The sequence below is a fragment of the Thamnophis elegans genome, chromosome 1 (assembly GCF_009769535.1).
Source record: "Thamnophis elegans isolate rThaEle1 chromosome 1, rThaEle1.pri, whole genome shotgun sequence".
Classification (NCBI taxonomy): Eukaryota; Metazoa; Chordata; class Lepidosauria; order Squamata; family Colubridae; genus Thamnophis; species Thamnophis elegans.
Genome location: NC_045541.1, coordinates 45,369,946 through 45,396,920, shown reverse-complemented (window position 1 = coordinate 45,396,920; position 26,975 = coordinate 45,369,946). Strand labels below are relative to the sequence as shown.

Sequence of the window (26,975 nt, the reverse complement as noted above, 5' to 3'; positions counted from 1 at the left end):
GTTCATGCTTTATTTTTATGAACAGTTATGAGACTAGGAAGGGCAGGGCTGGCTCTTCCATAAACAGTTCTTTTCTGGACCTGATTCACTGGCGCAAAGAATCGTCAAGGTTGCAGGAAATAAAATTACATAATATTCTTTATTAAAAGCAATACAGGTAGTCCTCAACTTCCAACTGTTTGTTTTAGTGACCCTTTGAGTTTAAAACTGTAAAAAGTGTCATGAACGTTTTTCACACGGATGTTCATTGCAACATCCCCATGGTTACATGATCAAAATTTGGATGCTTGGCAACTGGCTCGTATTTATGATGGTTGAAGTGTCCTGGAGTCATGTGGTCACCTTTTGCAACCTTCTGACAAGCAAAATCAATGGGGAAATGAGATTCATTTAACATCCATGTTACTAACTTAACAACTGCAGTGATTCACTTAACGACTGGGTCAAGAATGGTCGTAAAATGGGGCAAAACTCACTTAATAACTCTTGCTTAGCAATGGAAAGGTTGGGCTCAATTGTGGTCGGAAGTCAAGGACTACCTATATAACTGAAGACTGAAGTAAGTGAGATACTTCAGAAATAAAAGTGAAGATCAGTGATGTGCAAAATTAACTATCCTTGATAGAAAACCATTTTTATACGCTTAAAAATATCTCAGGGAATTCCACCGCAAAAAAACAGTCCCGCTCCAGGATCGTCATTCAAGATGCACTTAATGGAGGATCTGAATGCCCGGATACCTTATTTGAAGAAAGAGAGTGTGAAGGCGTCTCACTTTGTCCCACCTACAGGTAAAGTAAGAAAATATCTCTGAACATATGATTTGCCAGAATGCCATTCGTCAGATTACCAGTGATATACTTGCTTCTGCATAGATTTAGAAAAAAACTCATCTCCATTCTTTATTGAAGCAACCTCTTCCCTTTCAGACCTCTATCTGAATGAAGTGAATTCCTTAAAGAGGTAGCATCTTTTTTTTAGGCTTGTGCAAAACTTTTAAAAATCACAAGAGAGCCAAAGCTTCTCTTCCAAATCATTTTCTAAATATGTTCAGCCCTATTCATTGTCCTGTTAGGACAATGCACTATTTTGATTGACTGTGATAATATATCTGGGTATAAAGGAACATACTATAGTTTACAGTAATATACCTAAATATATAATAATATACTGTTATTTATATATGTACTATTATACAACTAGGTTCAGGGTTTCAGAGAAGAGATGATTTGATCCTGGCTCAAATCCAAATTACCCTTTCAGCATGGCTGAAATGAGATGCAGAAAGCTCCTGAATTCCATCAGATTGTGGGAATCCTACATATCATTCTAACTTTAAAACTTTTATTTGGCGCTCAAGGTTGAACTATGTGGTCCTTGGTGCTCTCTGAGCTTAGTTGTTTTCTTCCAGACATTTTATTATCCAACAAGGTAACTTCATCAGGGCAGTAACATTTCATTATCCAATGAGGTGACATCATCAGTGCTGCTTTACTGATGATGTTATCTTGTTGGGTAATAAAATGTCTGGAAGAAAAACAACCTAAGCTCAGAGAGCAGCAAAGTGCTCAGAGTAATAATTTTTTATTTTGTAAGTGAATAGGTCAATCTCTACATTATCAAATCCTTTGGAGGATATGATCCTTATATTTACATTTGAGAAGAGGACAAAAGAGAGTACCGTATATACTCGAGTATAGGCCGACCCGAATATAAGCTGAGGCACCTAATTTTACCACAAAAAACTGGAAAAGTTATTGACTCGAGTATAAGCCTAGGGTGGGAAATGCAGCAGCTACCGGTAAATTTCAAAAATAAAAATAGATACCAATAATGTTTTTGAATATTTATTTCAAAGAAAAACAGTAAACTAGCGGTGTATTCAATGAAATACTTCACTCACCTCATGATGCTGATGTCCCGCTGTGATGATGATGTCCCGTGCAGCCGCGGGAGCGATGTCCCGCCTCCTATGACACACGGCACAGTGATTCCTATCATTGGATCACTGTACCAGAGGAGGTGGGACATCGCTATGTGGCTGCTTGCCATAACAAGGAGGAGGTGGGACATCGTTGCAGAGCGGCAGGAGGGGGAGGAAGGGGAATCGTAAGACAGCCCTGCATTACATTAGAACGTGAGGAGGGGGGATGGTGTGGTGCGCGCTGCGCGGCAAACTGACACAGAGGGAGGGGAAACTCACAGGGGCACTGGGCCATTCACGAGTGTCACCCAGCGGCATGGCCCCGCCCCTTTTTCTCCTCCATTTCGGGCAAATTTTTCACTGACTTGAGTATAAGCCGAGGCGGCTTTTTTCAGCCCAAAAAGTGGGCTGAAAAACTAGGCTTATACTCGAGTATATACAGTATATGAGTCAAGGCTTTCCATAGCTTCTTATAATATACACTTATTTAAATGCAATATTTTATAAATTGCACTTTATATACTTATTCTGTTATCATTTATTTAAGTAGTTTCAGTAACAACATGAACATTCTTTTTGGAAACCAAAATGCTCAAAAGAAAAAAAAATGAACTCACATACTATAGAAGTCTCCAAGGTCGAATAGTTTTATTGTACGTGAGTTCTGTTTGTACATAAATGTTACTACTTGCATTGGTTTATTTTGATATTTAACACCTAACTTTAAAATTTAAAAACAACATTGTTGATTTCATGTCTTCTTTTTGAAGCCCTGAATCCAGATACTATCAAGCCGTCAAAGAAACAGTCTTTGGCACTTTTTAAAATTATTTTATTTAAAGTGGATAAGTTTATTCATCAATTCTATTCTAAATAATTAGGAAGAATTGCTAAAACAATTAGTGGACTGTTACCCTATTACTCTCAAGCATCATGTCACAAGCCATTGCCGTAATAAGGCATGACATATCAGGTGACACAACAGGGCTACCAATATCCCTAACTGAGTAAACTAAGTTGTTATTGGTGTACCCCCTAATTAAATTCTGTGGAGAGGGGAAATTAGAACCAACAAAACAAACTAAATCTGATGTATCATAACTCTTCTTCCTTTGCCATTTCAGCTGGAAGGTCCACAAGTGGGGTCAATGCTTATTGGTGCCTGATTCAGTAAGGCAAGGTGTATTAGGAATCAATGAAGCATGTGGGGCCGGTTTGCAGTCAAGAGGTAAGAATTCATAAATAACTGTTGTTACTCTTTATTAGCTATTTTCTTATGGTACCTAATTCTTTGCTAGATGTGAATGGTATTTTGCAAGATCATTTCAGACTAGCTAAAAGTGATCTGCCTCCTTCAGTCACCTACAAACAAAACACTGACAGAAACAAAGGATTACATTATGCACTTTGGGTAATTAAAATACTCTGAATGGGGCTTATTATGATTAATAACTCAAATATTACTCATGATAAATCTTGGCCTCAATCACAGTTACACGTGGCAAGAAAGATGTGGGATATAGCTGAAGGATGCTGAGAGCCTTTCGAGACAGATTAGACTAGGAAATCAAAGTCATGGATGTAATATTCATTTTATTATAATGCTACAGTTAAAGAATCTTGCAAGTCTGAATGTGCTTTACCCATCCCTTCCTTTATCTTCCTGAAAACTATTTTGGAGGGAGGGTGTTGTGGTCTGCCAACGGGCTGTGAATCTGGCAGCAGAGTTGGACAGTGAGGAGGTTGGTTAGGATCAGGGGCCAGTCCTGAGGGCTGGGGAAGACTCTGCGTCGGAGGCAGAGAGGGAACGAGGCAGAGGAACAGCTGGAGCCTCTTCCCATTGCATGCATGCTCAGAGCTGCCAGAAGACAAGAACAACTAAGGAAGCAGGGTTGACTTAAGAGTAAAGTCACATCAAGGAGGTGATTGGCCCCTCCCATAGGAAACAAAAGAGGAACAAACGGGGAGTGGGATTTTGCAAGAAACAATTTGTTCATCGGTCTGGAAAGTTCTGTTTGTGAGAAACTGTGCCAAGTTTTGCTTTGCTCTGTGTTTGGACACTAAGAATCTGGCAGTGCTCCTAATGGGATAAGGTGTGTATAGATAAGCATTCCCTTTGAATGACTGTTTGATAAGCCTTGCCGACTCTGAATGAAAGGAATTGACAGACGTGTAAATAAAAGAGATTTTGTTAGGACTAAGACTTTGCTTTTGCTTTTTAAGGAAGCCAGGATCAGAACAGAGGGTTCCCTTACTCATAGCACTAAGCAATAGCACTTAGATTTATATGCCACTTTACAGTGCTTTAAAGCGCTCTTTAAGTGGTTCACAGAGTCAGCATATTGCCCTCAACAATTTGGATCCTCATTTTACCCACCTAGGAAGGATGGAATGCTGAGTCAACCTTGACCTTGGTGAGATTTGAACTGCCAAGTTGCAGGCAGCCAGCAGTCAGCAGAAGTAGCCTACAGTACTGCACTCTAACCCCTGCTCCACCATAGCTCATAATTGCCACTACGGCTCATCATATTTCTGCCCCAGGCTAAGATTTCTTTTTATCTGACCAGTGTCCCGGTGGCATTATCATATTCCTCAAGTTTATTCCTTCTGCCACTTATAGATGCAAGAAAAATGCTAACACAATATCTTGACACGGTGTGTCAGATTCCACAGGCTTTCATTTTACAATGAAAGTTGCTGTCCTGCCTATCTCTCTAGATTCTGCGGATTAAGTGTCAGGGCTTCAACCCATTGATTCCTAGTTATCAATGAGTCACTGTGAATAAATGACAACCCATTAACATAATAACAGCAAAATTGCCAGTTTGCCACTCTCATCATCACTGTAAAAGCTTGAACATGAACTTTTACCTGTGCTTGTTAGATCTATTTTTCACTTGTTCTACCAATGTTCCTAAGGTGTTATGCCTCTAAGGACCTTGCAAAACCAAGGGGGTTCCATGGTTTGCCAGCAGGAATGAACTGCTTGGGAGCTATCCAATCAAATACCTATATCATTCCTTGATACTCTAACATGTACTCAACCAAGTTTCCCACTAGAGCACTGGGAAAAAATTCAGGTGCCCATTAGAATTTATCTAGTTTGATGGGTTGCTTGTGGTTAATCCTTCTAACAGGCCCACCCACGCTGTGAAAATTACAAGCTGTTTAAAACCAGTTGGATCAAGGAAGGATCTGCTCCTGGCCATGCAGCCAGTCTGATATCCTCTGTATCCTGCTCACATATCGGCTGCTCAGAAGCAAGGATTAAACGAAGCATATGTCCATTAAATGAGCTCCAAATTACTTGGCTAAGCCCAGATCTTTCTTCCACAGCAAAGAAAGATTTCATTAAAATGGCAAAACATACACAAACATTTCAAGTGCAAATTCTGCTCTTCTCCCCAGTTCCTGTGTGTAACTTGATGCAAGTACAAAAAGAACAGAGTTTATGTTGCAGCATTGTATTGTCTGTTTTGTTCTTTGTTCTCCCTGGAGATGCCCATGGAAATTCTATGGTCACAAACAACTGCAACTTCCAAGATCCCATGATCTCATGGCACATAGTTTGAAGTTCCTAAGCACCTAATGGTGAGAGGATCTCAGTAGCAATATCCTGGCAGGATCTAAGATTGTAGCTCTTAAATTGTTTTATCTGATTACGGTACCTCTTTTCGTCAGTCTCAAATAATGTCATTACTTCCCAACCTCTCAAAACCAGACTGTTGTTTTGACACTGGAAGTCCAAAATGAATCCTCAGCTCACAAATAAGCAAACACAAATTGTTCTATTATCCTCAGGATATATCCCAATTGTCCCCAATTTAAGAACTCCTGGCCCGGAATGGGACAACTCGCCACAGCCAGTTCACCGACAAAAGCGCGCCCGACAAAAGCGCGCCTGACTAAACCGCGGTGACAAAACCGTGAGTTCTGAACCGCTCCGACGAATGAGCGCTGAATCGTGCCAACAACAGTACAGAAGGGCACTGTAAACCTAACCCTAAACCTAACCCTAAACCTAACCCTAACCCTAAACCTAACCCTAATCCTAACTCTAAACATAACGCTAAACCTAACCCTAAACCTAACCCTTACCTTAACTTAAATCACCCTTCTGTCGACGCGCTGTTGTCGACACGCTGTTGTCGACGCGCTGTTGTCGACGCGCTGTTGTTAGCACGTTGATGATGTTGCAGTTTTAGCGACGCAGTTTTGTCAGGGCACTTTTGTCGGGTCACAGCCACAGCCAACTCGCCATGGCTAACTTGCTGAAGAATAACTTGTCACGGACAACTTCACACAGGACAATTTAATAATTTCAATTTAATTATTTAAAACAAATATTTTAATTTTTGTCAATTAGATTTCATTCTGTCCCCCCTTTCTAATACTTTCTTTAATGCTTCCGTTCCACCATTTCTTTGATATTAGTGTATCTCATGTCCTGCAGTGAATTGTCAAGCGGCAAGTTGGCCATGGCAAGTGGGCTGTGGCAAGTTGGCCATGGCAAATTGCGATAGATCCCTCCTGGCCTAGGACCTCAGGAAGAGCTCCTGCCAGGTAACAAAGCAGCCAATACATGCAAAGGATAATTATCATTCACACAAAATATTGTAAGAAAAGAGGATCACAGTGGACGTTAATCACATCACAGTAATCTAGATGGCAATGGTTACAGTTTTGGTTTTTGTGATGAGCAGCAGCAAAAGTACAGTCTAGGATACCTAGAAAAGTATGAATAACAAAGTGTGTAACTAACAAATACTTCAGGATAATGCTGAAAACTAGAGAATAAAGTTATACCCAAAATTAGATTCCAGAAATATGAAGGTGATTGCATGTGTTGAAACATCATTCCCAGATTTATTTCCCTTCCTATTTACTATATGATTTGTCGGTGATGATTTGTTTTCCCAATAGATATATAAGCTGTCTAGATACGTTATGAAAACTTTAAACCCTCTAATAAGACTTAAAGGTTTCAGATTTGCTGTCTTCAAAATAAAATCAACAGAATCCCAAAACAAATACTCTTAAATTTTCCAATGTGATGTTTCAACATTTTTCCTTTGTGATTTGCGATTATTTTGAAAAAGGAGTAGTTATGGATATTTATTGGAGAGAAAAATACATAAACAATTTATATTTGATAAATCAATGCTTTTTTTTACTTTAGTGGAAATCACACACAGGGTAGGTATATGGCATACAAAGAACTTCAGAATTGTTTTGGGTTCTCATGATAGATGATTTTGGGGAAAAAATGACATTTTTTTTAAAAAAAACCCTACATTTAGGGCAGTAGAATGCTAATTAAGCATTTAAGACCTATTGTACATTAGGAAGATAAAATCTATAATTTCCTTCCTTCCTTCCTTTCCTGCCTTCCCTCCCTCCCTCCCTTCCTCCCAAGATGCCATGTGGGATAGGCAGCAAGGTTGCAAATGATACCCAAGAATACATAGGAAGTGCTGTGTGGGTCAAGTTATGTCCATGGGGTGGTGCAAGTCAAGAAGGTCACATGGTGGGGTGACAAAAGTGTGTACAAAGTGCTGCATTGGTCAGGCCTATTTGAAGTATCTTGATTCCAAAATTGTTGTCTTATGATGCACCATTTTCCCCAGTTAAACGTCATGGCAATGAGAGTTTTAGTACTACCTATATAGATACATGTGTAAAATATGTTATCCAATATACCACTCTGTTTATTTAATGCGGGATTTATATCCTAGCTCAAAAATAGAGTCGTAGCCCAAAAACTCAAGAGGTTGTACCTATCGCTCCTGCAACCATTTTTTTCCTGCAATACCCCCCCTTTGTGATAGGTTGAGATGAGACAGGAGAAAGTGACTGGGCTTAGTCACCAAATGATCTTTCTTGGTTTAGAATAGATCCTTGGAACTCCCTGATCATGACTGACACTGTATCCCAGAGATTGGGTTTGGTTTTTTTTGGAGGGAAACATCTAACTTAAAAGGGAGCTATTATTTTCTATGAAAGCCTAGGGTACAAAAGTTAACTGAAAAGAATAATCATTTTCTAAGGAGGGATGAAAGACAGTTTCTTTGCTGGTTTAATATCAAAGTTTTAAGCAGCAGATGAATGTGTGTGCATTCTGTTTTATAGATCTTACGATAACACTTCCAACATTTCTGGTAGCACAGGCAAGTTAATCTAATGCATTGGGAGCTTTTTGGAGCATAGATGTTGGTCTCCATCCAACAGAGTATTTACCACTGCCTGTTTGTTTGTTTGTTTGTTTGTCTGTTGTTTGTTTGTATTGGAAGCTGGGCAGGCTGCCCTCCACTTTCATTGCAAATGAAATCAAGCCACCCTGCTAATACAATTATTAGAAATAAATTAGTGTTACTCATCACAGTTGTTTAATGTTGTGTTAAATATTATGCATATTCTTATTTGCACATTATAGGAGTTTTGAAAACATAAGGAGGCAGAAAACTATTTAGGCCCTAGAGTGTGATGTTTTGCTTTGCTTTCTGGCCTCTTCTTTTCACTTCAAATGCTTAATACTCCCTCTGCTTTAAATTAAATTAAAATTCCTTATAGAAGAAGTAAGTGGATTTCGCTTAAGTGGAAGTATAGAATATTCCTCCATGGGTTGAATACATTGTAACAAGACCCAAATAATATGTGTGCTACTTTCCACTACTGAAGGGAATTGTGCTTATTTAAACAGACTCCTATACATTTAGGCTTTAAATTAGCTTCTTTGGACTTTAAGTGTAATTGCTATTATTTATTCATATAAATCATCACAAAATTGTTCTATGAAACTACAGTGTGTAATTTAGGCATTCTGTTAAGTGCTGAAATTAACAAATGTATTATCAAATTCTAAAGAGTACTGGTAATGTAATTTTACATTTTGTTCATTAGGACTATTTTGTGATTATGGTACACATTTCCCCTATGTGTCATTGCTATATACCAATTTTATAATTATTCTTTCATGTTTATTATGCATGTAGATAAATGTATTAATTAGAAGTGGATTGCTATAAAATGTCCCTGATGTAAATCTAAGGCTTGTTTACAAGCTATTCTTTAGTTCTGCAGCATGAAATAATGCTCAAGGTGTAGACATGGGTAAATCTTATAAGGGGAACTAAAACTTAAAATCTCAGCTACAGAATTGGAACCATGATGATTTGACTATAATGTTATGATGGATAAATCACACAGTATATAAATGTTAATTGCTCTTCTTTAAAACAATGGTTTATAGATAAATTCTGTGATATCTACCTATAATGGAAAGATGTTATGCATAAAAATGAAGCTACTTAATCCAGTCCATTAGGTACTCTGTACGAGGCAATCTATTAGTTCAGTCCTCTGATTGCTTTGAAATATTCTTACTGACATCAGTGGAATTGTTGCATGAGAACAAAAAATCTGTCTGCCTGAAAGGTTAATTAATTAAAATGTCAGCTTCAGCATCATGCTTTATTTTGAAGAATGCTACCAGGGCTTCCCCTACTCCGATAGTATTATTAGGAAGTAAAATGATGGCTGTTTAAAATCCTATCTTTTGTCCAAAGGAAAATAAAATGTTAAAAGTCAACATAAGAAACAAGAAGGACTTAGCAGAGGACATCTTTATCAGTTTGCCTTTGATAAATTGATATCATGTGTTTGACCACACCCATATTTGCCAATTTTGGAACTTTCTCGTTAAAGGCATACTGTGAAAGTACCAATAATATGCTCCAAGAATTCCAGAATTCCAAATAGTGGCTGTATCTCTGAAGATATTATAGTTGGAATTCAGAAATATACATCATCATTAATTTGGAATGAGGTAAAAAATCTAAAAGATAAGAGTCTGCATCTATAAGTTTCAAAAGAGACACTTTAAGATCTGCTATTCATCAGTTACGCTTGCTCACCTTGTAATCTTATTGCATTTAAATCTGTATTTTTGCATTATCAGTGGCCACTCCTTCCAAGCCAAGTCTTCCTGGTGATTTCAACTAAAATTGTCAATTAAAATTCTGAATAATTAAAACACACAATACAACACAATAATTTAAAATGTGTAATAAAATGATAAAATGACTAAATAATAAAAGCTGGAGCCCAAAGAATTAAACATTTGCTGAGTAGCATATATATTTAACAACCATATATCAATTGATTAAAAGGTCTGAGATAATGAAAGTCCTCTGCTTCACATTGAACATTGAATTAAAATGGAGTTGGCACCAGTCATACTGTATATCACTGAGACAAGCTATCCAGAATTGGGGGCTAATGCTAAAAAGACAAAGTTGCTGCATTTGGAATATTAAGGTGTGATAAAAACATATAGGAAGAAACTTTTGTAAATGAAGACCAATATGTTAGTTGAGACTGGGAAGGGAACCAGCCAATTTGGGGGCTATCTTCAAGGGTATCCACCTTCCATTCAATAGACAGTTTTCCATTAATGTTGTGGCATAAGTAGCACTTTTCACAAGTATCTTTGCCTAGTTAAAAACTGATGTTCAAATGTTGCACTGTGAGGAAATGCCTGTACTTCAGAGGTGGTATTTATGAGATTCTGACCAGTTCTGGAGAACCGTTAGCAGAAATTTTGAGTAGTTCAGAGAACCGTAAATACCACCTCTGACTGGCCCCGCCCCCATCTATTCTCTGCCTCCCAAGTCCTAGTTTTCGGGAGGGAATGGGGATTTTGCAGTATCCTTCCTCTAGAGTAGGAAAGGAATGGAGATTTTACAGTATCCTTCCCCTGCCATGGCCATCAAGCCATGGCCATCAAGCCATGCCACGGCCACCAAGCCACACCTACAGAACTGATAGAAATTTTTTTGGGATCCCACCACTGATGTACTTCTCTGTTGAACATACCCAAGTCTCCTTCATGATTTTGTGTTCTATTTCTAGAGTTTATACTCTTTCCCACATATTGGTACATATAGCTTTATTTTTTTAGTTAATGGAGTCTAAGAGGTGTGTGTGTGTGTGTGTGTGTGTGTGTGTGTGTATGCAAAAATAAATTGAAAGAGGAAGCTGATCTGATACAACCACAATCTTCTCCATATAATTACAAATTTTGAGTGTAAGGTTCTTCCATGTTATGAAGGATATTTGTTGGCATGACTTCCCATTCACATTTGAAACTGTTTTGTTGTAAGCCAAATAGGGAATTCTTGGAAGCTTGACATTCAGGCAAACCAGTCATCAATAGACACATAGAGATAAACCATATTTATATACCATTCAAATGGTAAGAGATGATAACAAATCTTAGAAGGAAACAAAAAGACCAGAACACATCCTCTCCAGGTAAACCAATTAACCAATCCAGGTAAACAAATTAACACAAGAGAAGCAGAAAAAATAATCTAATCAAGGATCTATCAAGGAGAAAACCACACCCTCACCAATTCTGTCAGGACCAGCTACTATATATAAACAGGAAGCAAAGCCTACATCCATTGGCCCTGAAGATATTACCTAGTTGGGTAATAAAATATCTGGAAGCAAAGAATCACACTCAGGAAGTATCAAGGGCTATACTGTCCAATCATGAATTATATGTTTATAAATTATGTTTATTCTATTCTAGTGCAATTGCCAAGAGAGTCTTCTTCTTGGATAGAAAGAAATGAAGATTTTTCAACCAATCAGTGCTGAGCTAATGGCTAATAATTGAGATCAAACAAAACTCATACATTTCTCCACTGCTTGTAAATTGGATTTCCCCTTTTCTAAAAAAAAAATGGTCTAGAGCAAGAGCATGCTGTGACCTGGCATGTTTTCTAGCAACTACATTTTGCCTGAGTTTAGACATGGTTAATATGTTCTGTCAACAGATCTGAGTTCTTTGAAATCTAGTAATTCTTGCAATTTTGGAGAACTAAATTATGTGTATTAAGAGCAATATTAAGCACAGGCCTGTAATAAAGCCCGAATAGTTCATTTTTTCTGCCCTAACCATCACAGCATCAGATGTTGTCAAATCAGCCATGCAAAGTGATTGAATTTTCTGAGTTTTCATAGAGTTTCAACAATGAACCTCTAGAGACAAAGAATTTTTCAGCAAAAAGTAACAATAGACCTTTTAGTTTTCATCACTTCCAAAAGAACTCCTGCCTCGTTCGACATCAAAGGAACTCCTGAGGTGATAAATAATAGATGAAACCAATATGCTAGAAATTAATAAGCTAAATTTAATGGTCATATATCAAACTATCATTGAGAAACTTATTATTTTTATGTGCATCCAGGGCAGGTGTTAGCCCTGGGGAAACATGTAAGAAATAATGGCACGCTATGCATTAGCTATACACTCAGGTTGCCAAATAGCTAAGATTCACACTTTTAACAGTCTACTGTTACAACTACTTCATCTGCAATTCTTCTAAAAAATAAATTCAGTCACAGTGTTCAAAGTTCTAACATTGTATTTGAATTAATTAATTGGATTGTTTTTTAAAAGCCAGAAGTGAGAAATAGGAGAAAGATATTTATCCTCCTTGAAAATCAAACACATGAAGTATTATTGACCTTGATCGACTCTTTGTTTAATGTAATTAAGTTAGAATCTAACGTAATCAAACATAAAAATGGTATGGCTTTTTGATGGCAGATAACGTTCCCCATAAAAATCAGGAATCTAAGTTGGGATGAAGCTGGAAAGAAACTTCTCCCTGAATTTGAGAGGCAAATTCTCAGGACCTTTGCAAAACACAAGTACTTCAGCCAAAGCAAAATAAGTGTTTATTAAGGAATCAGTCAAATTTTTATATAGGGTAGTGAAACAAATGATTACCTGCATTCAGTATGTATCAGAAAATAGCCAATCAAACAGTAAAAGACATTACTTTGCAATAAGGGGTTTGTTTTGTTAGACCTTTAAAATGTGTTGCATTTCTTTCTCATACAGATTTGCTTCCTTTAATCAAGGGCTTCAGAGCACCTCCCGTGTATGGTTGTTGAAAGAGCTAGTTTTTGTACATTAAAGGGAATGGGCTTTGGCTCAAAGGAAAAACATGGTTTCCTAAACTTCAAAAAGATGTATGCATGTCATGCTAAGGTGCTAATATCATCTTTATTAAAAAGGTAATAACAAAGCCACAGAAGCCTCTCCTATCCTATCCCCTTCTTTCCCTCAGCCTTGCCCCATAGAAGCCCTGCCTTCTGCATATTAAGTTTTTTATTTTTCCATTTTCATAACATATAATATCATATATACTATTACATAGCCAACATCATATTGTATTATTAAATGTTTACATCAATTCACCTTACCATCGGCTCCTTTAAACAATTATTGGCTCTTCTGTTCTCCATACATCATATTTGTACCTTATCCATCACTTTCTTCTCCCTCTCTCCTCCCCCTCCCTACCTCCTTTCTTTCCTCTGTCATCCTTCTCTATGTCCCCTTCCTTTCTCCTTCTCTCTCCCCTTTCCACTCCTTTCTCCCCACCTCTTCCCCTCCCCTGCCCTCTCACCTATCGCTGTCTTCTTCCCTTACCTCTCTCATCTACTTCACACTCTTCATCTCATTTACTTGGTGTATTTCAGCTTATGAGCAAGCTCCATTTTATGTTGATGGTATTTATAATTCTTTTTCAGTATACATATTTATTTTTGACATATATCTTCCTCCTTTAAAAAAAAGAGAGAACAAAAAAGTATACATATGTAGTCATTTGCTTTTAACCCCCCCCTCCCCCGGCCTATTTTTGGCTAAGATGTAGACCTGGTTACAATTCCCAGCTATTCTCATCATTATATTTATATAATTATACATCCTTACACCTCCCCAATTTGTGATTCTGTCTTTAAAGCTCAATAGTTTCCCATTGTAAGTATATTTCATGTTCCATTTTTCCATATCTTGGATTAAATTATCCTTAATTGTCTATAAATAGCAATCCTTGCTGTTCAATGTTCATTACAATTCCCTTAGTCTACTACTGTATATAGAATAACAAATAGTAAACATCTCACTTTATTCATCATCTTAAAGGTTCTATATATATCCATGTTTCATATATTTTAACCCATGCTTAATTGTCCTTCTATTGTCATATTCAATCAATTAGCAACTCAGTTTAATTAACATGTAAAAAAGTGAATCACAAACCTCTGCTTTACAATCTCCCCAAATCCGTTTCATATTTATCAATATTCCATGTCTTTTGACCTTTATTTAATTATCTTTCCATTATCATATTCAATCACTTAGCAACCATTTTATTGTCATATTTAGGAATAAACCCCTTATCTATATTTTCCCATATAACAATTTCCAGTTGTCTGATTTTTTCCTAGTAAGTCTTTTGTCCACTTCTCTGTTCCTACCTTCTCCCTTTTCTTTGTTTTGACACATCCACTCTCTTCAATTTTCCCCACTTCACCATCAAAGAAATCTTTTATATTTCTCTTTGTTGGGGCATAATCTCTTATTTCAATTTTCCTTATGCCACTGTCACCCTCCGAAACATCTTTTGTCTGCTTTTTATTCACTTTTGTTGGGACACATCCTCCCTTTACCATTTTCCTTATACCACTGCCTAGCCCAATGGAGTTCTTTGTCTGCTTTTTATTTCCCACCATTTTTACCCCTTCATTATCTTTACCCCATTCTTCTTTCCCCTCTTCTTTAAATCCCTGTTCCTTTGGGTTCAGAATTCTATTTAGGCTTGATTTAATGATTTTAATGATTTATACATATTTTTTATAATTTCACATAGTTCTTCAAATTCCCAGCTTTCCATGATGTCCAGTTCCAAAGTTACAGTTAGTTATACAATTCTTTTTTCAGAGTTCTGGTCCACAGTAAATTTATTTACTTCAGTGTCTATGGGGAAGAACAACGGGAGCCCTCTTGGCCTTTTGTTCTTCCTTAAATGTCCAGTTCCAAAATTGCAGTTAGTTATGCAGCTCTTATTTCGAGGTGCAGGTCCACCTTAAATTTAGCTAATTCAGTTTATGTAAAAATGGAAGAGAAGCTGGAGCCATCTTGATCTCTTTGCCTCCTCTTTTCCAAATTCTGATTTATGGCAGTTGGTTAATTAAAACTTCCCGCACAGTCAAGATTAGGTTATCAGTTATCAGTGAAAAGTTAGTGCTTTTTTTCTTGATTTTTCTTCCTAATTTGAGTTGCTTAAGATATATTAGTTGAAAGAAGTTCAGACGAAATCCCTCAGAATGTTTGGTTTCTATTTCAAATCCAAAACTAAATTTAGAGTTTATATTTGAGCGGATTTGTCACTTCTCTGCTTCCTCCCTTTCTGTCCAAATTATTTCAAACAAATAGCTTTTTTTGGGGGGGGTTACTGTTTTCAACCCTCCATTTTTCTTTCCTTTTGCCAAAATCCAGATCTGTCTATTAATATTGTTTGTACTCTCAAGATTCTTTGTCTTTTCCAAGTTTCGATTTATGACTGTGGGTTAAATGATTCTTCTTACCGGTGTTTCATCTTGTCTCCTGTATGCTCCTGTTTGGTGCTTTGGTTGGAAGCCAGCTTATGTGCAGCCATGCTGCCGCCCCTACTCCAATTCAGAGGGCAAATCTCCGACCTACAAGGGACCTGTTTTTTCCCTCTGGGTCTGATGAGACACTGCCCCTTCTTCGCCCCCCCTCCAGGGGGGTTCTGTTCCAAAAAGAATCTTGGAACAGGCTTATCAGTCAGGGTTCATGTGAGGCTCTTGAGAGCTCACCCCACCCCACGTCTGTCCAGCTGGAGAGCTTCAAGTTGAATCAGAACCCCGTCTTCTATAGGGCAACCTCTCCTATCTTATCTCCTTCTCTGCCTAAGGCACCTCTCCAAACTCCCAGCCAGCAGGCTGGATGAGTCACGCTCTGGCCACGCCCAAGTGGCAGTTTGAATGGAATTTTTTTCAGGTGTGGAGGGGGGGAGTAGAGCTCCTTAGCATCAAAACATGTTAATAATAATATAACACATATTAATGCTAATAGTCATTTAGAAAAATCTTGTGTAAGCAAGCACCTAGAAGCCAAGAGTAACATATGTGCCACATTTCAGGTTTGTTGGCTTCTGGGGATTTTGTGATGATGCATGAGTGGTATTTTGCTTTTATATATATAGATTAATCAATTCTGGTCCAACCCAGGAAGGCTTGTCAGATTTTGTCTGCTTTTACTTGACAAAGTCTCAGAAATTCTGATTGCCATATGTGGAATCAAATAAATAATGTTTGACTCCACAATCAAGAGCTTCTCTGAAATTCTTGCTTTTTGCAAGCATATTCTCTTTCATCAACCTCAGTGAGAACTGGTTAAAAAAGAAAGGCACATATTGCCCACATATTTTTCGAAATGTACAATAGTAGCATGACTGTTTATTCTAATGCAAAGTTATGGTAAGCATTAAATAAACTACTGTAGTTTCCTTAAGCACTAGCCTGCACAAAAAAAAGAAACCCATAAATGGACCGGTAGCTGCTATACTGTCCATTTCAAGAAAAAATGTTCACATTTGGCTTTTGAGGTCAATTCAAACCCTGCCCGTTTTCCTTCTGTTGCAAATATGAAGAAACGAGTACCGGCTACTTCTCTACTAACAGATTTACTGCTTTTGTTGTGTTACATTGAAACCAAGATGTTAAAGGAACCTTGTTTATATGCTGGCTTCCGCATTATGTATAAATTATGGATGTTAGCTTTCGGCTAATTGAAATTTTGGAAATTGTAATTGGTTTGAGTTTGGTTACTTTCAATTTTCCATAGCTAGGATTAATCATAATTCTGTCCATTATGGGTGGCATCACAGTCTGCAGTTCAATTAAAACAGAAGGAAAGGTCTCCAAAGTTTTTCTTTAGTTCATACTGAACTAAACATACAAGCCCACAGAAGCTGATTTATATAATGCTGAGCATTACTTCAAAATTTAGTGCTTCTTCAAAGCAAAGCTAATATTTCTTTATCAAGTGAAAACTGATAAGAGTTCCTTCTTTTAAATCTTAACATTTTATGAGACCCAGCGGGCATACCTTTTCTACGATGCCCACCTTTCTCTGGAACAATCTCTCTCCCCCCACTAATCTGCATTAGGCCCAACTCTACTCACTGTTAGGAAAGCTGTTAAGACCAGGCCTTTCCTTCCAGGCATTAGGGACTAGATGAATGGAAATCCTCTTTGGGGTTTTTTTGTGGTTCCTATTTTATGTTCATAAATTGTATATATTTTAATGTTATATGGTTGGTTGGTTGCTTACTTGCTTGCTTGTTTCTTTTTTATTACTATATACCACTCAAGGTCACTTTGTTTGAATTGGGTGGCCTTATAAATCCAAGTAATAAACAAACAAACAAACAATAAAACTGAGGAGCCAGCAGCATATACTCAAAAGAAACAAAAAGAAACAAAAAGACGAAAACACTTCCTTACCAGCAATCAACATCTATATGAGCAGAGATTAATAGCAAGATGAACACTAGATCAATAATCAAGTAAACAATACCTCAATCATGGACCTACCAACACAGGCAAACAAGTTAACAGTAAATTTAGCTTGCTTGTCTGTGTTGCCTAAAAACAGCCCAATCAAGGAAGCAGTATATAATAACAGAGTAAACCCTACTTGCTTCTAGCACTGATAATTTTACCTAGTTTGGTGATAAAACATCTGGAAGAAAACAGCTAAGCTCAGAGAGCATCAAAAACCTCACAGAACAAACTCAGTATATATATTTAATAAGTAAATAAAATAATATTGTCCTCACAATAATATGTACACTTTTATATTTCAAAAGAGGCAATGTAGTGCTTGTTTTTATCAAAGCCAATTCCATAATCACAGTTTTACACAATGTTCATTCAAAAAAATAAACATTTCAACTAATGTTTGTGCAAAATCGATGGTACGGAATGTAAGGTTTTTACAAAAAGAAAAACAGTGCTTCCTGGTGTAACACATTTCCCGTACCAATTACAAAAAACCTCCTTTTTTTACAAACCTGTCCCATACCAATTCTAGATTAAAAAATCTAATAATTAAGGGCCAGGATATATAGCATATGTCCATGTGAGGCTAGTATATATATTTGTATTCAAAATAGGTTAAATCTTTTGGCATAAGATGATACCAACTAAAGAATTAGAGAGTGGGTAATAGCTACGGATATTACATGAGAAATACCTAAGCAAGAAGGATTAAAACTAAATGGGGAAAAAGAAGAGTGACAAAACATCAAAGGTTTTCACAGTTGGATTTGCTTCATTAATTGAAAAAAGTGAGAGACTTACACTAGATCAATAAGAAATACCGTATGTCCATTAAAGACAAGTTCCATTATATACACAATTTTTAAGAGCCATTACCGTATCTCACTCATCTTCAAATACTACTGGTACGCAGGCTACATTTAATAAGGAAGGAGAATAAAATTGAAGGAACTGCTCTTTTAATTTGACAATCAAGGGAAAGAAAGAAAAAATCATATTATATTTCATTCCCTTTTTAATTGTTGTTCCTTTTTTGGCTCTCCTTAGATTTCTTTTATCAAATATATATCTCCTTTGATTCAAATAGCTGTCCTAGGCAATTTTTCCCCCTTACTTTTTTTTAATGACAGCAGTTTAGCATCAAGCAAGTGTATAATAGATAAAAAATGTCTTTGGAGATCCAAACTTTTGCAGAGGATGAAAAGCATATTAAAGGAGAGAATGAGGTGCCATGTCTCTTGCCAACTGTGAAGCTCCTCTAGCTGTTCCTCACTTAATTTTGTGTCAGAGAAAAACTATCAGTCCTATGTTTAAGTATTCTGCAGTTTTCATAGCAGGGTTCGGAGTTTTCATAATTATGTGTAGACAACGTAAGAAGAAGCATGAAGGTTGTAGCTGTGCTGAGAACCCCATATTAATGATTCAGATGCAAAGCATGGGAATTGAAATGGGAGCTAGAGGGTGCTGCAACTGCCAAAAAAGCAACACAATTGTAGTCTGCATTAACAGAGGGATAGAATCAAGATCACGTGAAGTGTTAATACCACTTTATGATGCCTTGGTAAGGCCACACTTGGAATACTGCATCCAGTTTTAGTTGCCACGGTGTAAAAAAGATGTTGAGACTCTACAAAAAAGAGTGCAAAGAAGAGCAACAAAGATGATTAGGAGACTGGAAGCTAAAACATATAAAGAACTGGAATTGGATATGTCTTGTTTAATGAAAAGGACAACAAGGGCTGACATGATAGTTCCAATATTGCCACAAAAAAGAGGGAGTGAAGCTATTCTCCGAAGCACCTGAGGGCAGGTGAAGAAACAATGGCTAGAAACTAATCAAGAAGAGAAGCAACCAGGAACTAAGAAGAAATTTCCTGACTGTTAGAACAATTAATCAGTGGAACAACTTGCCTCCAGAAGTTGTGAATGCTCCAACACTGGAAGATTTAAAGAAGAGATTGGACAACCATTTGTCTGAAATGGTACAGGGCAGGGGTGTCAAGCTCATGGCATCACATTGTCATCACGTGACAATTGCTAAACCAGGGGTGGGCGTTGCCAGCACATGATGCATCCGGTCCGCAGGCCATAAGTTTGACACGGCTGATATAGGGTTTCTTGCCTGAGCAGTGGGTTGGACTGGAAGACCTCCAAGGTCCCATCCAACTCTCTTATTCTATATTCTAAATAGCACCTGGAAATACTCCAGATGCTGTACTGTTTTTGATGGCAATTTTTTACCAATTCTGGAAAGAAGCACTCTGCACTCTGTAGATAACTGAGAATTTTGTGGTTTAAACCAACTCATGTATATTTTGGATGTGTGGAAAAGTATGGCCAAATCCTGTTTTTGTAGTAGAACTTTACAGGTCAATTTGCAACCATTCATTCAGTAACCTTTGAAATCATGACAACTCTCAGGTGAACAAAGGGATTTAGGACCAGTCCTGAAGTTACGGCCATTGCAGCACCCCTCACTGTTACATAATCAGAATGCAAGTTCTTGGCAGCCTGATGTTTGTATGATTGCTTCAACTCACCCCCATTCACCAATTCCCCCTCGTCCATGTCACCTTGGGAATCTTCCCAATGGCTTTTATCTAACTCCAGTTTGTGTTCTCCTCCATTTTCTTATTCTGTGTTTCTGTTATTATTTTATTAGCAAGGGACTCAACTTACCATTTCTGTTGGGGTAATATAATAATCTTGTCTTGCAGGATTAAATACAGAGCATATGTACATGCACATTTTTGTATGTGTACACACATTTAGGAGGGTTCCAACAGGAGCAATTGGATCGATGGACACAGGAGTGTCAAACTTGATTTTATTGAGGGCTGCATCAGGGTTGTGTTTTATCTTGGAGGAAGGGGGACAGGAGGGGTGTGGCCAGGCATGGCTAGCTGAATGTGATTCATATTGGGGGTGCCTGTGGTGGCCCAGGCAGAGCTGGGGAAATCTATTGTCTCCTGTACAAAAAGGCAAGACCAGGGCCAAACCCTTGTCATCCAGAGGAGCCTCGCCACCCCTCTAAGGCCACGTGGAGGACTCCGGACAGTGGTGCAGGCTAACCAGAGCCCTAGGCAGCAGAGGGCAAGAGTGCAGCCTGGCCCTCGAGATCTGTTTTCAGCTGCCAAACCCTCTCCAGCATGCTGTCAGCCACTACCAAGTTGTAGATCAGTGACTAGTCGGCCTGGGCTGAGGCACCGCGGGCCAGTCCTTCACTGTTTCCAGAGTAGTCCCACAGGACAGATCTAAGCACCCCACAGACCAGATGCAGCCCATGGGCCTTGAGTTTGACACTCCTGGTATATAGTATACTCACTGTTTTCCTTTCTATAAAATGATCTGCAGCCTAAATTGGGAGAATGAGTAAATTGTTGTTTCTAATCAGGCAACATAATGTATTTCCATAATTGCTTTTTGTATTGCAAACACTGATTTTCAAATTAAAAAAAAAAGATCAATAGCATATACCCATTGAATTTATATAGGGGTTTTTTTCTCCTACTTCACCACTCCTCTCCATCTGTCTACTCTCATACAATAGAAAATATATATTGTATGAATTTACCCTTTATGAAAGCAATAAAGGAATAATGTTTTGTCAGTGGCTTTGTTCCTTTCTCTGATCAAACCATGACTTGTCTCTAAATAAACAGTAAATCATAAGCATTGTTTTCAGTCAAAAGTTGTATTGCATAGGTTTATTGTCTTTACTTTTGAGAATTTCCTTCTCCTCACAATTGTATAAAACAGCATCCCTCCAATGACTTCTGGTGTGTACCAAAGACCAGTGGGTAGCCAGAAGAACTGAGGCGGAGACGGGAATAAAAGGCTAACAAATTTTATTCCCTAACGAGTACAGGCTAACTTTCAGAACCGGCTTCAGACAGGAACGCGCGCTGCTCGTTTGGACAGCTCCCTATTTATACAGGAGCTGTCAAACGATCAGCCAATCAGGTGTCGAGCGCTTCCCGCTTAAATTCTTTATTTTAACGCATGCTCAGAACATGACACTCCTCCCCCCTAAGTTCGCGCAAGCGTAATCCTTTAAGTATGCTGGACGCCGCCTGATGCGGCTGGAGGCTCGGGGCCCTTCTGCACCGCTTGGAGGCTCTGGTTGCTCGCCCGAGGACCTTGCGTTGGTGATGGTGATCGCCCGGGTCATCGATCAGCCAAGGATGGAGCTGGCCCACCAAGTAAGTCGCCGCTTCGGTTTGGGGCACTGGCTGCTTGCTCTCTTGCGGCCTCCTCGTTCCTGGGCCCCGCGTCGCTTGTTGGAGTTATTGGAGTTGGTGGATCGGCCGGTGGCTGCTGCTGGCCGGTTAGTGGCTGGCACCTGCTCCGCAGCTGGTCGCAGTGGCGTTTCCAAATTCTGCCATCGTGGAGCCTGACCCTGTAGGAGCAGGGCCCGGTTTGGTCAGTCACTATGCCCGGTAGCCACAAGGGATGCCCTCCATAGTTCCGGGCATACACTGCCTCCCCCTGGACGAAGGAGCGGGTCCCTCCCTGAGAATCCAAAGGGGTCGGGGTGGAGTAGGCAGGGTGCAATCGGTCAAGGGAGGTTCGCAGCTGCCGTCCCATAAGGAGCTCGGCTGGGCTGGTATTGGAATCTGGAGAGGGCGTGGAGTGATGTGCTAACAAGAAGGCATCAATGTGTTCTTGCCAGGGCAGGTGATCCATCTTGGCCAGGGCCTCTTTGACGGACCGCACGGCGCTCCGCCAAGCCATTACTAGAGGGGTGAAAAGGAGAGGTAAGGGCATGTTGAATGCCTTGGGAAGCCAAAAAGGCCTCAAATTTGGAAGCTGTCAGTTGTGGGCCGTTATTGGACACCAACACGTCGGGAAGGCCGTGGATGGCAAATAAGTGGCGCAGAGTCGCGATAAGCGCCTCTGCCGTCATGGAGGACATGTGGATTGCCTCAACCCACTTCGAGAAGGCGTCCACAACAATCAATAGCATCCGGCCCTGGATGGGGCCGGCAAAGTCAACGTGGACGCGGGACCAGGGAGAAGATGGTGGTTCCCACAGCCGGGGCTCGGCTTTGGGAGGCAAGGCCTGGGAGTTTGGCATTGGTGACACCCTGCGACATGGTCAGCTATGCCTTGGTCAAGCTTAGGCCACCAGACATAGCTTCTGCCCAGGGCTTTCATCCTGACAATGCCGGGGTGTGCCTGATGCAGCTGCTGCAGGACAGTAGTCCTCAGTGAGGCAGGCACAACTACCCAGTGACCCCAAAGCAAACAGCCGCACTGGACGGACAGCTCCACCAGGCGTGATTTGAAGGGAAGGAAGACTGGATCTACGGGGTCTTTTGGCCACCCCCACCTAACCCAGTCTAGTACCCGGGATATTACCTGATCCCTTGCGGACAACCGGGCGATGTCTGCGGCAGAAATTGGAAGGTGGAGATCATCGATGAGGAACAAAGGGGCCGCAGCAGCAGGGTCTTCCGGAGCTTCTGGTAGGGGGCAACGGCTAAGGGCGTCGGCGTGAGCGATCTGCTTCCCGGGGCGGTGATGCAGCTGGTAGTCGTAGGATGCAAGGAACACGAACCAATGTGTCATTCAGGGAGAGAGAACTTGCGGGGCAGGGCGATCGCCGGCCAGCAACCCTAGCAATGGCTTGTGATCGGTGACAATTTGGAATGGGCGGCTGTACAAATAGTGATGGAAACGCCGCACCCCGGCCACAATAGCAAGAGCCTCTTTGTCAATTTGTGCGTAGTTGCGTTCGGAGGCAGAGAGTGTGCGAGAAAAGTATGCAACAGGCACCTCTGCCCCACTGGGTAACTGGTGGCAGAGAACGGCACCCACCCCATAGGGTGAAGCATCGCAAGCGAGCACAAGAGGCAAGTGTTCGCTGTATTGGACGAGGACGTTGTTAGAGATAAGTAGGTGTTTGACAGCTAGGAATGCGGAAGCCTCCCGGCGGCCCCAGACCCAGGGTGCCCCTGAGTCGAGGAGACGGTGAAGTGGCTCAGCTACAGAAGCCTTATGCGGCAGGAATACCGCATAAAAATTGAGTAGGCGTAAAAAGGCCTGTAATTCAGCTCTGTTAGTGGGTGTAGGAGCCTCAATGATGGCTTTGGTCTTGGCAGCAGTAGGGTGGATGCCGCTGCCATCAATGAGGAACCCAAGGAACTCTATCTGGGGCACCGCAACCAGGCACTTATCTCTTTTGACTTTGAGTCCCGCTTGTTGAAATTTCTGAAGGACCATTCGCAATCTGGCCATGAGTTCTTCTAAGGAAGTTGCTGAGACAAGGACGTCGTCAAAATAGGGTACGACGCCTCTGAGTCCTTGGAGCAAACACTCCATCAAACTTTGGAAAAGTCCGGAGGCAATGCTCACCCCAAACTGTAATCTGCGACATCGGAACGCGCCCCGGTGTGTGATGATTGTCTGTGCCTCAGCTGCCTCATCGTCCACCACTAATTGTTGATATGCTTGTGCGAGGTTGAGCTTCGCGAAAATGGACCCCTCGCCAAGAGTGTGGAGTAGGTGCTGGACCACTGGCACCGGGTATGCGTTGGAGGGCAGAGCACGGTTGATGGAGCAGCGGTAGTCTGCACAAATCCTCACGCTGCTGTCCGGTTTGATTGGTAACATGATGGGTGTTTCCCATCGTGCATGGTCCACTGGCTCAAGGACGCCTTGAGCCACGAGCTTGTCCAGCTCGGCATCCACCTTTGGTTTGAGTGCGATGGGTATGCGGCGTGGCTTCATTCGCACCGGCTGCACTGATGGGTGAAGGTTGAAGGAGACCGGTGTGCCTGTGTATTTGCCCAAGGTGCCATCAAATACGGCTGGGAATTCGTTGACCAGGCAATCGAGGGCGGTTGTACTGAGATGGTGGATGGCGCTGATCTGCAGCCCTAAGGATTGGAACCAGTCGAGGCCGAGGAGGCTGGGCAGCCGTCCCTCGACTATGATGAGGGGTAACCGGCCGTCAAACCCCTTGAACTGCACTGTGACTTTGTGGGCGCCAATTACGGGAATCAGGTTGCCCTGATAGTCCCGTAATGTGAGGTTACAGTCTTGTAATTGGCGCTTTGACAGTAGCGGCAAAAGACGCTTAATAGTGCTCCAAGACACTATAGAGGTTGCGGAACCGGTGTTGAGTTCCATCTCGCAGGGCTTCCCTTCCACAGTAACAGTTAGCTGGATCTTTTTCTGGAGCTGGTGGCATGAGAGTCCCTGGTTAGAGTTGCGGAGGATGGCATGGCAGTCCATCCTAGCCTTCTTGGGGCCTTCCGCCCGGGTCCGAGATTGCTGGGACCGATCGGCTTGGGATTCAAAGGAGGACATGGGCTGCGCGGCTCGGCACACCCGAGCGATGTGGCCCTTTCTGCCACACCGCTGGCAGAGGGCTTGCCTAAATCTGCACTCAGCTCTTTCGTGGTTGCCTCCGCACCCATTACATGCAGATTTAGGGTCGCCCTTCCGCTGAGGGAAGCTCTTTTTGTTCGCCTCATGAAGACGGTTAATGTCCTCCTCCGGGTTCTCGAGATCGGAATCATCGCTTTCAGTCTCCAGTAGACCGGTAGCTGTGTTGAACGCATTAGCAGACTGTGCTGTTGTAGTAGACCGGCTCTTCGCGATGGTAGCTAGGGATGCCGCAGCCATTTCGGAAGCTCGAACTTCATCAAAGGCGGTCTGGAAGGAAAGGTCTGCTTTGGTTAACAGTCGCTTCTGCAGTTTGAGGTCCCTGAGGCCACACACGAGGCGGTCGAGGAGAGCTTCATCGAGGTCTCGGAACTCACAGTGGAGGGCGGCCGATCGTAGGGCAGCAACGTAGGCGCTGACTGACTCTCCCTTGGCTTGGCTGCGCTGATGGAAAGCATGCCGGCGGGCTATTTTCGACGGCGACGGGGCGTAATGGCTTGTCAGCTTTGCCATAAGGACGGGCCATGGTACGGCCTTGATGGGTTCAGGGGCTGTGAGAGCCCTGGCAGTATGGAAGACGTCCGTGCCACAGACAGACAAGAAGAAGGCACATTTTCGCTCGTCCGTTAACTCGGTAAGGTTGTGTGCGACCAAAAAACATTCAAACCGAGCCGTGTAGGACTCCCACGTCTCAGTGCCATAGTTGGATGGCGCGAAGTTTAACGTGGCCATTCCTGTCAGGCACAACGACGTCTCGTCATGGCAAAATAAGCGCGGTTCTAGTGACTCAACAAGGGACTTCAGCAGTGAGTGATTTCAGCTTCTCGCACCTCAGTTTGGCGATCCCACCTTCGTCGCCAGTGGTGTGTACCAAAGACCAGTGGGTAGCCAGAAGAACTGAGGCGGAGACAGGAATAAAAGGCTAACAAATTTTATTCCCTAACGAGTACAGGCTAACTTTCAGAACCGGCTTCAGACAGGAATGCATGGTGCTCGTTTGGATAGCTCCCTATTTATACAAGAGCTGTCAAACGATCAGCCAATCAGGTGTCGAGCGCTTCCCGCTTAAACTCTTTATTTTAACGCATGCTCAGAACATGACAACTTCTGTTAAAGGTCAAGACATTCCAGCATGAGAATGAAGTTTTGTTTGAGAATTACCTGCCTTGCTATGGAGATCACAATTAAATAAAATGAACTGATACAGTATCTATGTCTAAAGTGGTTGAATTTGTATCACTTGAATCTAGTTAAAGCATGTTTGTACTGAACTTATTTTTCTGTTTTAAAAAAGATTTCTGTAGTAAATTTTCCTACAGAAAGTTTTGCAATACAACACAATAAGTCAAATTAATCTAACAAGTTAAGATGAAAAAAAAAACTTTGACTGTAGACTCTCTTCTGCTTTTCTCCTCACCTTCACTTCCCCCCCAACCTTTTATTTTTGAGAGAATACGTTCATATTTCTAAAAAACTGAGAAAAGCAAACAGTTGAGTTTTAATTCATCTGGATAAAAGAACCTTACAAACAGAAATTATTATGTGTAGACATCATGCCTAATTCATGCAAAGTTCTCCCACAAAATTACTTCTACTGCAGTTAATGAAATGTTCCATATGGCTAGGTAATCTTGAGTATATGAATCCTTAATTCATAAGTTTCATCATTTTTTTCTCTAACATGTTTCCAGTGGGCAAAGTTAAGCTTGATTTGTTTCAAAACAAAATTTAGCAGTATTCTAATATCGCTGGCAGTACAAGTAGCCATTGAGGGAAAAAGTCAACATATTTCATCACCATTTTAAAAGTCCATTTAATATACTTTTGTATCATATATAAAATAGTATATTTTCTATTATTATGTGCTAATACTTCAATGAGCACCCTTTCAGATTCTGCACTTAAGTCTTTCCATGCCTGAAATTTTCAGCTTACCTTTGGACGCAGCTGAGTTTCTCTTCAAACATTATCTTAAAACCTACCTACTTACTGTGAAATCAAATCTGCAAACCACTCAGATTAAGGCATTTGAATAAGAATAAAAGAGAGAGCACCAGATTGTTCCAAATTTGTTAAGCAATTGCTCCTTATGTTACTGCCCTTTAATCTTGCTTGTCACCCATAATCCAGTGACGAAAATTATAACCCCACAAAGTGTTCATGGCATGTTTTTCATGGTGTTTTGCTTAAGCTTTTATGATTTAGA

At 40.6% G+C, this 26,975-nt stretch overlaps 1 protein-coding gene across 1 annotated transcript in view; it reads left to right on the top strand.

Moving 5' to 3' along the window:
• Positions 1-26,975, top strand: part of THSD7B (thrombospondin type 1 domain containing 7B) — a 466,316-nt gene that overhangs the window by 243,803 nt on the left and 195,538 nt on the right. Inside the window, 2 exon segments of the mRNA XM_032209475.1 lie at positions 659-791; positions 3,049-3,152. Of these exon segments, the coding sequence (XP_032065366.1) occupies positions 659-791; positions 3,049-3,152 (237 nt within the window).